Below are 11,989 nucleotides of genomic sequence, written 5' to 3'. Positions count from 1 at the left end.
TCGATAATGTTTCACCGTGCACTGGTGAATATATCTAAAATAAACCACAAAATAATCATAATACTAAACTAGATCTTGACGCCAACGAATCTTGGCAAAATCCATACAGAAACTTAAACTAATCAACAAAACTATACGCCAACGAATCTTGGCAAAGGTGTCGATTTTCACCATCATATATGGCAGAAAGAAACTCCTTCGAATCCTGAAATTAACAAATATTTCAAAAGCAGCAAACAAAAAACAAGATCTTATATCATTCAATAACTAATGAAAAGATCTTACAAAGCTGAACTTTTACAATTTAAATTTTAGTAATTTGTTTCATCTGGTTTGGAGTTTGACACAGAAGATTAGGGTAAAGAGGGATTTAGTCCTCTAAACTACCAAGAGCCCGGAATAGAGGTTTTACCGCGCCTCCAGATCGCGTTCCTTTGGATTTTTTTTTTTCTTGGTAATCCCCTTACAATTGTGCATGATCCGTAAACATAATCGGTAGTGGTCAAAATTGGTAGAAGTCAAAATCAGTGTCGACAAAATCGGTGTTGTCACAATCGGGATATTCAAAATCGGTGGTGTCAAAATCGGTAGACATGATCGGGAAAGTCAAAATCGGTAGAAGTCAAAATCAGTGTCGTCAAAATCGGTGTTGTCGCAATCGGGATATTCAAAATCGGTGGTGTCAAAATCGGTAGACATGATCGGGTAAGTCATAATCGGTAAAGTTGTCAAAAATCATTTTGTTTTCGGTCTTGATTCGAATGTGAACTGCTGAGGCTAACGAATGTCCCCTGGACGGCTCTGCAGGAGTCGCTTCGCCTCGCAATGGATTGTGGTGAAAACGCATTGCGTGTTTTTGTGCCGGAGACGACCTTGTTGACTACCGTAGCTAGTGGACATAGCTGAACTTACGATGCTTGGCATTCATGATGTGTTTGTTGACATAACATTATTTCGTATATTTCGGATCCCAAACCAGTATTTAGATAACTAGTATCGAACGAACAAAACGATACTAAAACAAAGCAGTCAAATGATATGATATCTATGAATAGCGATAAAAAAAATGATCACATACAATTATTGAATCAAAATCAATAATAATTATAACTGGACAATTGAAAAGTCTTTAAAATTCAATCGAACTGATAAGCTAAAATGGTTCGATTTAGTTGGGCGCCATTTGTGACAATGAGTTTGTGGCTTTCAGTAGCCCAAAATAAAATATTCAAAGTTAAGTTTGGTTGAGGTTATATTGGGGCAACAGTTTGAATAAAATCCCACACTTCCCCGTCCATGTGCGTGTACTTACATCAGGATTTCACAACAACGACATGCCAACAGGATGGCTCCTTTTTGTCCCGCCTCCGTCCGGGTGCTCCTCCTTGAGATCCGGTGTCGTGCTTCCAAACGGCTTGGATGGCGCCGATAGTGCCACCTGCATGACTGTGCCACTCTCCTCCCTGATTTTTCTGACGTCACTGATATGGATTTTCGCGGGACACTGCCTTCGCGCACCGCTGGAGCTGCTAAAGATGAAATCCAGCCCTTGGAACTGCTGTTGCCGTCCCGGCATCTGCGCCACGGAAATCGATGAGCACCTTTACCTTGCCTTGCAGCCGACCCATTCATCTCCGGATGAATCATCGGGCGGGAACTTGATGGCTAGTTGGTCAAAGCCGATCTGTCCCACACCGGATGGAGAATGAAAACTTTGATGCCACGCTACTGCTGATCCGGACCCTCTTTAGCAGTTCCCCTCCAATTGTCGATCTGATTGTTCAAGTTTCACTGAGGATCAATTCCGCTCCGGCCGAAGAAGGAACTTGTCACCGAAACACCAACAAAACAGTGAGGGGGTACTGGTGGAATTATCCGCAATGTCACCGTGGTTGATGGCACGGAAAAGGCGCTCCGCAAGCGACAAATGAGAAGAATCAAGGGTGTCAAAAAAAAGGCCGTCTGTGTGGGAAAGCGCACGTTAGACTCATCTCACTGGGCTACGGGGGTTTCGCTGCTTACCTGTGCGGCCCACGATTATTTTTGCCCGTTTGTTGCTTTGAAGTTCCGTCTGGACGACTCCAATCTCGGTTCCTCTTCAGCTTAACCGCTCAGCAAGCAACGTGGCTTAGAGTGCGTCTGGATGAATCTGCGAACAATGCATTCCCGTCAGAGTTTCGGCTGATTACCGACTAAAGGACGTACCTTCGCTAGCTGCTGGTGCGAACTGAAGCCCCTCGGTTGCGTTTTCCTCCCGGAATTCCGGGTTTTCCCAGCGACAAGATTTCTCCACCACTTGCTCGTGCGGCGACTTTTGTTTGACTCACCCGGAAACAGTGATGACAGTTCCTGGGCCGTTTCTACACGCTGAGCGTGGTATATTTTGTTTATTCACACGCCGTGTATATTCGATGTAAAGTTGGGTAAATTTTCAGCGCACGCCAATTCTCTACATGGGGATGGGTAATTTAAAAACTTTGTTGCCAGTATCGCTTATATCATCCCGAATAGAATTGTACAATGAAAAAACCATGAATTCCATATTCACAAACCATAAATTTAATGGTTTACACAATGCTTATTATCGTCCACTATACCGTGAATGCACATTGGAATTCATAGTTTCCGACCATACATTTCACTGTTTTGGCGAAAATAACCATGAAAAAGGGGTATTGTTATGCAGCGTGACCATGAAAAAAATGGCGATTTCCCATACATTCGGAAACTCAAAAATATGAAGTTCATTGTCATAACAGCTTCCACTTTTTCATAATAAAACCATGAAAATACGTTTATTTCCATTTTTCTAACGAAGCTGGAAATCTAGGTTTTTCTATGGTGTGTAAATATAGTTCTAACCGTGAAATTTCATGGTTTTTAATGATCAATTTGAATAGTTTGCTCAAGTTATCACTCTTTTCAAGGAATTTTATTCACGATAAGTCGTGCATTTAATAAACTAGGCTTACATTTATTACAAAGCACGATCAATCATGAACAATATTCCTTAAAAAGAGTAATAACTTAAGCAAACTGATTAATTAAGATTGAATTATTGCAAAATCCCTTGTTAAAAAAATAAAACAAAATTCAAAATAATATACAACATACTTATTTGCATATGTATTGAAGTTGTAAGGAAATCACTATAATTTTAAAAACTTTTTCTAAAAAATTTCACAATTTTCCGCTATTTTTTTACACTTTGATTAATACCTGCACCACGATCGGAACCCGTTCTATGTGTTATCAGCACAGCTCCAACCTGCCGCAAGTACTGCGTGTTCTTTTCCTTGGTGGACCGGAAGCCACTTTTCATGCAGCCTGCATATGCGACAGCAAACCCAGTAGAACCGGATCCTTCGCGAGATTGTCCTTCCTTCACGTAGATGGGCGGATACAGCAAATTTTTGGCGGCTCGTTTTCCTCTGCTGGCTCCGCCAATCGTCCTCCCGGGCATTTTGTTAAAGCCGTGGATCAGCATCTAGAGGAAGAAAATATGTTTAAAAAATACAATTCGAAAAAACGTTATCAGTTTAAAACACTACTCACCATCTAAAATATTCTGTCCGAAATCATGAAAGTTGACCGCAAAAATTGTTTGCAAAAATGGCGCGCACAAACACGAATCTCTACACGATGATTTGAAAGTGTGTAAAAAAAGCAAAAAATTTACCATGTTCTTTTTGGTTTGGATTTACATTTTACCATGAAGTACATTGTAACAATCATTATCACAAGAAAATTATGGTGATACTGTCCTTCTGTCATTTTCGTAAACTATGAAATATTTTGAATTAACAATGTTTTTCACGGTGACTTTAAAAATAATGGTGGTTTCAAAATTAAACGCAGTCGAAAAATATTTAGATAATACGATGAAATTAAGTGTTAAATTGAAATTCATTGTTCGGTTATTTTAATACCATGGTCTTTGCTATTCGGGATATCAATGAAAATATTGTTATAAAACTCGAACGTAACAGGCAGGCCTGCGAGACACCCGTCTACCTGCGCCTGAAATAAAATTATTCATATTTAGAAAAATTAGCTACTAACAATAAATAAGTCGGTGTACTCACCCTCGCACAACCGGAACCGGCGCTGTCGGCTACTGATCCCTTGCTACGTCGGAACCGATGCTGTTGGCTGCCAGACCGGCTTAAAACAGTTATATTTACGAAAACTGTGCCGGGAGAGAATTTTTTGCGGCACAAATTCGGCCACGTGTGATATGACAGCAGAAAAATTGTGGGCGCGTTGCTAAAATAATCAATTTTATTTCATGATTATTAGTTTTATCTTCCAGGAACAATATTTTATCTTATCGGCGCGTTGCTAAATTACTCATTTAGTTTCTTGAAAGATTAATCGTATCTTTTAGAAATAGTTTTTACTCGTTTCTAGCGAAGGCACTTTAGCGAAAGAAATTCTAACTATTAATGTAATCAGAACCGAATAATTCGAAAGATTCATAGTATGGTTTTCTGCTATGCGGGATCCCATTCGGTTGAAAAATAACCATATTCGAACTTCTCCCCTAGAAGTCATTTTATGACTTCTCATGGAGAACTCATAAAATGACATTTCCCGGGAAAAGGTCAAAAATGGTTATTTTTGAATCGTAAATGGTTTAATAGTTTCTAGCGTGTGTGCAAAATATGTACTATTTGGTATCATTTGCTTAGCGTGTATAATGAATGAAATGTGTTTAAATGGTTGAGTGTGTAATAGCGAAGCAGCTGGTCGTGTCATTGTTAATAACTTGGTGGCAAATTTAACCTTGAATAAGGAATAGAAAAATATTAATAATTTTCATTCAAAGACGGAATAATCGAAATACAATGTACGAGATCGCTCCAATAGATAAAGAAAACCAATTGAAAATATGGAAAACAAAGTTCGAAGAAAATTCACTGACTCAGCTCGATTTTGCAACATTCATACAGTGCAAAGCACCTGATTTTCTACACGTAAATCAACAACCAAATTCCGATTTAGGTATGTATTGTCTGCCCGTATGAGTATATATAAAAGTAAATGATTTAGCATGAAGCGTTTCTAGTGCATAGGTGCATCTGAAAAAAATATTGTGACAATGATGTAAAATTTTGGAATAATAGTTCTTTTCTGTAGTGGAAGTAATAGAGGCACTTATCTTGTAAATTGTAATTGTAATTTTATTGAGTAACGATGCCAAATCTTTTATTTTTAGAAAGAATTCTGGATAGTTAACCATAGTTAACCTTTTTTTATCTCGATTTGGTTAGTATTTTCTTTGTTAACATTGAAGTGCGCTAATTGCATTTAAATTCAATAAAACTATTTATACTATACGATACTATTTATGTCAAAATTGATGTTTCGTAAAATGAAGGTTGAATTTTGCTTTTAATTTACATGGACAACCATAAACCACCCCAGGCAGTAAGAGCAAGATACAAATGCGGAAGTTTTTTTACTTAGTTGTTTTTATATAATCAAGAAATACGAATCAAATTTATTATAGATCTAAAATTGTCATCATTTATTACAATCAACTTAAAAGATGTCCTTTACGCTTGTGGATATTCTGTAGTCTGGATACGTTCAGACTTGACTAAAATATGAAATTTATTTATTAGTTCACAATAATTCATATGCATGTGTTACAAATTACTTACGAATAGGTCCCTGCACTCAAATAAGTAATTTAATGTAGTACTACAGTAGGTTATGTTTGGCCAATACTGTAGGAAATTATCTTCGGTAAATATAGGGCTTTTGCTACTCACACATACAAGAGGTCTGTTGGGCACACATCAACGGCTTTTATATGCAGCAAAGGCAAAATTCAACTAAAACTTCGTTATTTCCGTGAATGTATGCGCATTTTCTCTAAAAACGAGTCACTTCATCTAAAGCCCTAAAATAAAAGTGCACGGAAAACAATAAAAAGGTAAAATTTACCGAGTCAGCAAAGGTGAATGCTAGCAAAAGCCAAAAAGGTAACTTCTACCTATTCGAGGTGAAACTCACCTCACAGCGAGGTAAAATATACCTGAAACGAAGAATGAAAAAAGGTACAATTCACCGAGAAAAAATGTGAATCCAAAAAAGGTAAATTTCACCTCGTAGCGAGGTGAAGTTCACCTGAATTGAGCTGAATCAAAAAGTATAATCCACCTAGAAAGAAAGGTAAATCCAAATAAGGTAAAACTTACCTCGTAGCGAGGTGAAGTTGACCTGGATTGAGCTAAACAAAACGGTACAAATCATCTCGAAAAAAAGTAACTATTTGACGAATCCGTTTATTGAGGTTAAGCTGTTTTGCCGTTTAGGAACAAGTTCTGCTTCGTGCACAATATATGAAAATCGGAACAAAATGGTAAGTGTTTTCTTAGATTTCATTTAGTTGTGCTGGTTCTCTTCATAATACTTTGCTTTTGTTTCAGATCGGCCCACAGAGCTTCGTGTTGTATTCCCGTCAGCCTTCAGATATTATTCCGGACAAGCCGGACCTGCCAAGCTTGGCGAACAAAGGACTTGGAAACCAATCAAACAAACAAGCATTTACCTTTTAAATCAGTGAATGGGAAAACGGTATTATTTACTATTTTGCTAGGTGAATGAGAAAATGGTAAAATCTACCTTTTTGCTAGGTGAATTGAAAAAAGGTAAAATTTACCTTTTTGCTAGGTGAATGAAAAAAAGGTAAAATTTACCTCGAAAGAGGGGTGGAAAAAATTCACCTCGCAAAAAGGTAAATTCTAGAGTTTGTTTTGATTAAGTCGTATGAACCACCTGGCATGTTTTGAGAAAATCGATTTTAAAGTTCCGAAACTCCTTTTTAATTCTTACTTTGTTATTACTGGTCAAATTCGTCTGCAAATTCGAAATTTAATGTAAAACTGAACGCTAAACATGATGATGTACTTGAAACTTGCATTAATTCAGTTCTTATAAATGAAGTGGTACTTACGACATAATGCATTTCTCTTCTGGCGCAAATGTCCTTTTGATCATTTGATAATTCTGGTTACTAAAACTGATTTGATTGGCCCAAATCCTCAGTTTTTCATTCGGAGTTGTTTGATGAAAGGTTTTAAATGGTAAAGTATCCAATTAGCACGCTGAAATCGTTGAGCGATGGCATTTGTGATTATTGTATTGTGGGACTTGCCGTTGGGAGTCTACCCGGACATTTCCGACCACTACTATTGGCGCTACTGGCCGTTAAAGGAGTGTAAAAGAGCATCGCACATCTGATTTGATTATTTCGTTTGCCTCTGGAATGAAAAAATGATACTAACCATTCACACAGTGGAAAGTGAAGCTGATGGTACTCACCAACGCTAATTTGGAGCCAGTTATTTTATTAGGACAGCTTAGACCACTCCTGGACACAGTTTTCGATTGAATTTACACGAATTTTCACAATTTGACAACAAACTTTACGCGACGAAGCATAACGACGTAAAAACCAACCTGACGAATTGTTTTTAGCGACCTTTTGCATCCCGGCAAATACACGGAAGCGCAAAATGACGCATTATGTTAAGAATTATGTTAAGTATTATGTTAAGAATTATGTTATGTTTAAGAATGTTAAATTTACTTGTAATCTATCCAATAACTGTAAAAGAGATACGATTTTTCTTAAAATAAGTTTATATTTTCGATAATATCGGATTACACACAATAATCTTTGAAAGATGCCTTATTAATAGTACCATGATTTTTTTTCAAAATTTCGGACGGTTCGAGCAATAAAGTAACGTATTAAACCAAAAAAACACAAATTTGTTGAAAATTTCCTGAGGAATCAAAGGGAAAATCTACCGTCCCCACTTACCCCATAAAGCGGGGTAAGTGAAGACACCAGCCGTCCATAACAATTTACGTGATAACTTTTTTCGCTTTGCGTCTATCAAGCTCATCTCTTCCGCATTTGTGAACAACATGTTCTGCATGCCATTGAACACAATTTTATCAAAATTGACCCACTGCTGATTTTTTAATAATTTTTGAAAGTTGAACTATATGAAAAACCGTCCCCACTTACCCCGGTGTACCTTACATAATTATTATAAGCCTACATTGCACTCATACATTTGCCTAGATCTAGGCGTTTACTTGCTTGCCTACTCGATGGCGTTTCATTTCGTTGGAATTAGTTTTTCGGAGGGAAATAAAAAATTGTTAGGTGTTGGCTATCGAAACATTTTTGTAATATTTATTGTAAAAATAAGTAAAGATAAATATGCTACGTACGTATTAGGGACATGTCTCGCGTTCGTATTCCACTGGAAAATCAGCAGCCAAGACCCGTATACGAATGGTATCAAGCGACGTTAATTCCCGGTCGGCCCGTAGTCGGAGATAAGCTTCCTGTGGGGGAGAACAGAAGAGATCAATAATCGATATTTTGTTTTTAATAGAGTAATACTTACCTAATAAAAATGTTTTAATTAATACTTGAAAGGGCACACCAACTTTTTTCTCCCAGGGTGGCCATTTTGAACCCATGGTAATTTTCAAAGATGAAAATCATATAATGTATGTGGCAAAATCATATTAACTTCATATTTCGAACATACAATTTATGTGTGACATAATCGTATCTTTCAAGAATGATATTTTATCCGTTCTAGCGGAGGCACATTTAGCCAAAACGCAATGTGAAACGTTACTATTAATGTAATCAGAACCGAATAATACTAAAGATTCAGCATATCGTATTTGACTATGCGGGATCTGATTCACAACTACCACATACTGCACTCAGCCGAAATAAAAACTTTAAATTCACCTGGATTTTCACACTCAGCCGAAATAAAAACTTTAAATTCACCTGGATTTTCACGTAGGCGCTCACTACGTGAATTTTGGCCCGACTTACGTGAATCACTTCGAAGCTAATACAAATTCACTTGATTCGTACGTGAAATTCACATGGCTGTTTGCTGTCAAAACGAAAGCACATTCGATTTACGTGAAAATCCAGTGATCCACCAAGTACAAAGGGATTTGGTGCACTTTATGTGATGTTCACGTAGCTCTGAATAACTTACTCACGTAAAATCTATGTGAAAGAACACAGTTCGCAATATGGCTTCCATCCAACAGTTAGTGCAGGCAGTTAGAAAAATTACGCGTAATAGAACTGATTTTTCGTAAGTATATATCTAAAATTTTGTTGTATATGATTTTTGTTAACATCTTTATCCTTTTCAACAGAATTTGGAATTGGACAGCTGGGACGAACAGGCAACGGCTAACAAGGGACATGAATGGAATTGTCGCGGCGAAACATTTTAATTTAAATATAAGTGAAGTGAAGTGTATAGTGTGGTTATTAATAAGTGCGTGCTTATTCCAAAAAATAAAATGTGTCTGAAAAATCAATTTTTTTATTCATTTGTTCGGAAAAGACTAACTACGTTAACGTAGTTCATCTTTAAAATTTATGTGAAAGACATGTAGCAGAACGAATTCCTATTCACATTCGATCGACCTTATTTCCACATACCCTTCAAATAGAACTCACCTACAACACATATGAGAATTACGTGAATTTTGCTTGCTGTGCGAGCTCTTGGTTGCTACCTGAAATTCACGTAGGTTCCACGTGATTTTCATGGTGGCAAAAAACCATGTACATTTTCACGTAGCGTTCATGTGAAAAGTTTTTTCGGTGCACGTAGGCGCTCACTACGTGAATTTTGGCCCGACTTACGTGAATCACTTCGAAGCTAATACAAATTCACTTGATTCGTACGTGAAATTCACATGGCTGTTTGCTGTCAAAACGAAAGCACATTCGATTTACGTGAAAATCCAGTGATCCACCAAGTACAAAGGGATTTGGTGCACTTTATGTGATGTTCACGTAGCTCTGAATAACTTACTCACGTAAAATCTATGTGAAAGAACACAGTTCGCAATATGGCTTCCATCCAACAGTTAGTGCAGGCAGTTAGAAAAATTACGCGTAATAGAACTGATTTTTCGTAAGTATATATCTAAAATTTTGTTGTATATGATTTTTGTTAACATCTTTATCCTTTTCAACAGAATTTGGAATTGGACAGCTGGGACGAACAGGCAACGGCTAACAAGGGACATGAATGGAATTGTCGCGGCGAAACATTTTAATTTAAATATAAGTGAAGTGAAGTGTATAGTGTGGTTATTAATAAGTGCGTGCTTATTCCAAAAAATAAAATGTGTCTGAAAAATCAATTTTTTTATTCATTTGTTCGGAAAAGACTAACTACGTTAACGTAGTTCATCTTTAAAATTTATGTGAAAGACATGTAGCAGAACGAATTCCTATTCACATTCGATCGACCTTATTTCCACATACCCTTCAAATAGAACTCACCTACAACACATATGAGAATTACGTGAATTTTGCTTGCTGTGCGAGCTCTTGGTTGCTACCTGAAATTCACGTAGGTTTCACGTGATTTTCATGGTGGCAAAAAACCATGTACATTTTCACGTAGCGTTCATGTGAAAAGTTTTTTCGGTGTGGAGATTCAGCACGCTGAATGTTGTACATGTGATAGTTGAGTTTACTGTTGTTTACTGTTACAGCTGTCAAATCGCATACAAACGCAACGTACCAAATTTTTGGTACCAGAACGTCAGTGTGGTTCCCGAAATTAAACACTTCACCCCATAACAGACTCGGAATAGGGTAACATTTTGGTTGCCAAACGCATCTGTTGTTGTCATAGTGCAAATTTATAATCAATTTTAACAAGAATTATACTGAAAACTCTGGATTTTGTGCCCAACCATAATTTATTAATGTTACCAAAGATCCCTTTGATTGACATTCCCGAGCCGCAGATATCATTTTAAGGATTAATGAAAAATTGCCTCTGGTTGAAATTGTTGCAATGAAGACGGCCATGTTGCCTATGTACGTGTTTCACTCGTTTCAATTTTCTTCTTCCTGCAGGGTTCTTGACTGAAATCTTGGTACGGAAATGTTTGCTTTTTTCAGCCCCTTGGGTCAGGATGCTGCAATGAGATTTACTTAACCCTTTCCTTCCCACGAGGTTTTTCACGTTTTAAAAATAGAAATATTGATTTACAGCGAAAGTTCTAGAACAAAAGATGCATAATTTAAGCCTACTTTAATGATCCATTTGATAAATTTGGGTTTTGAGGTGGATCATATGTGCTCCATTGGGAAGATAACAACGCATAGGGTGCAAATGAAAAACAGGAAATAATTGCATAAAAACATGGAATTTCATCACTTCATTGATGACAAACTAAAACGATCATATTTGATAGAAAAAATTCTTTGGTATACGCATCCCTCGAAAGTCTATTTATTGAAATATTTGAAATTTTCATTTTTGCCTTGGAACAATGGCCGCCATGACACTTTGCGCAAGGAAAACAAAACATGCCGTTTTTCGAGAAAATCACGTATTTTTACAAATATTTCGAGACATGTGGTCATTTAAGCAGATAAAATAACTATCCTGAAGCGATTTTTTTGTTGACGAAATGATTTTCATGAGTATTGATAGAAGCTTCACTAGAAGAAAAGTACGTTTTGTTCCCAGTGTATCACCAGTGATCCACTTTACTTACTCAAAAATTTACATGTTTTAGTTGAAATCTAAGTAAACCATCATTTGATTCTGCTTGCATAAGCAACCTTCAGCACGTCAGTATTTTTATTTGAAAAAAAATATAAAAACTTGGCAAGTTATTATACAACAAATGACAACTTGATTTAAATTAGAAAAAAATCCGACTTTTTTGCAGTTTTTGATCTGCCCAGCAAAACCTAGCGAACCGATTTTCTTCAAATTTCGTGCAATGATTCTTCACTCTTATCTACACATTCGGTGAAAAAATGGTGCTGATCCAAAGCGCCCAGTTGAAATGCGAGCTTTGCAAAGTTGTGGATCACCTGTGCTACCATGGGAAGGAAAGGGTTAAAGTTAACAAGTAACTCGATATCACTGGAGATGGT

At 36.9% G+C, this 11,989-nt stretch overlaps 1 protein-coding gene and 2 long non-coding RNA genes across 3 annotated transcripts in view; 1 reads left to right on the top strand and 2 right to left on the bottom strand.

Annotated features, from left to right (window-relative positions):
• Positions 1-1,234: 1,234 nt before the first annotated feature.
• Positions 1,235-2,681, bottom strand: LOC129739858 (uncharacterized). Its single transcript, XR_008735994.1, has 3 exons — positions 2,206-2,681; positions 2,023-2,149; positions 1,235-1,962 (listed from the first exon to the last, which is right to left on the bottom strand). It is a non-coding gene; the product is annotated as an uncharacterized LOC129739858 (long non-coding RNA).
• A 290-nt stretch (positions 2,682-2,971) lies between these two features.
• On the bottom strand, positions 2,972-4,232 carry LOC129740404 (uncharacterized). The gene is made up of 3 exons (XR_008736231.1): positions 4,086-4,232; positions 3,556-4,020; positions 2,972-3,487 (listed from the first exon to the last, which is right to left on the bottom strand). It is a non-coding gene; the product is annotated as an uncharacterized LOC129740404 (long non-coding RNA).
• Positions 4,233-4,708: 476 nt separating this feature from the next.
• The window catches only part of LOC129745158 (E3 ubiquitin-protein ligase UBR1-like), a 104,931-nt gene continuing 97,650 nt past the window's right edge, over positions 4,709-11,989 (top strand). Inside the window, exon 1 of the mRNA XM_055738077.1 lies at positions 4,709-5,004. Within this exon, the coding sequence (XP_055594052.1) occupies positions 4,848-5,004 (157 nt within the window). The 5' untranslated portion in view covers positions 4,709-4,847. The remainder of the gene's footprint in view (positions 5,005-11,989) is intronic.

The sequence above is a fragment of the Uranotaenia lowii genome, chromosome 1, assembly GCF_029784155.1.
Source record: "Uranotaenia lowii strain MFRU-FL chromosome 1, ASM2978415v1, whole genome shotgun sequence".
NCBI classification, from domain to species: Eukaryota; Metazoa; Arthropoda; class Insecta; order Diptera; family Culicidae; genus Uranotaenia; species Uranotaenia lowii.
Note: the sequence above shows the minus strand (reverse complement) of the source record. Positions and strands in the feature narration are given on the sequence as shown.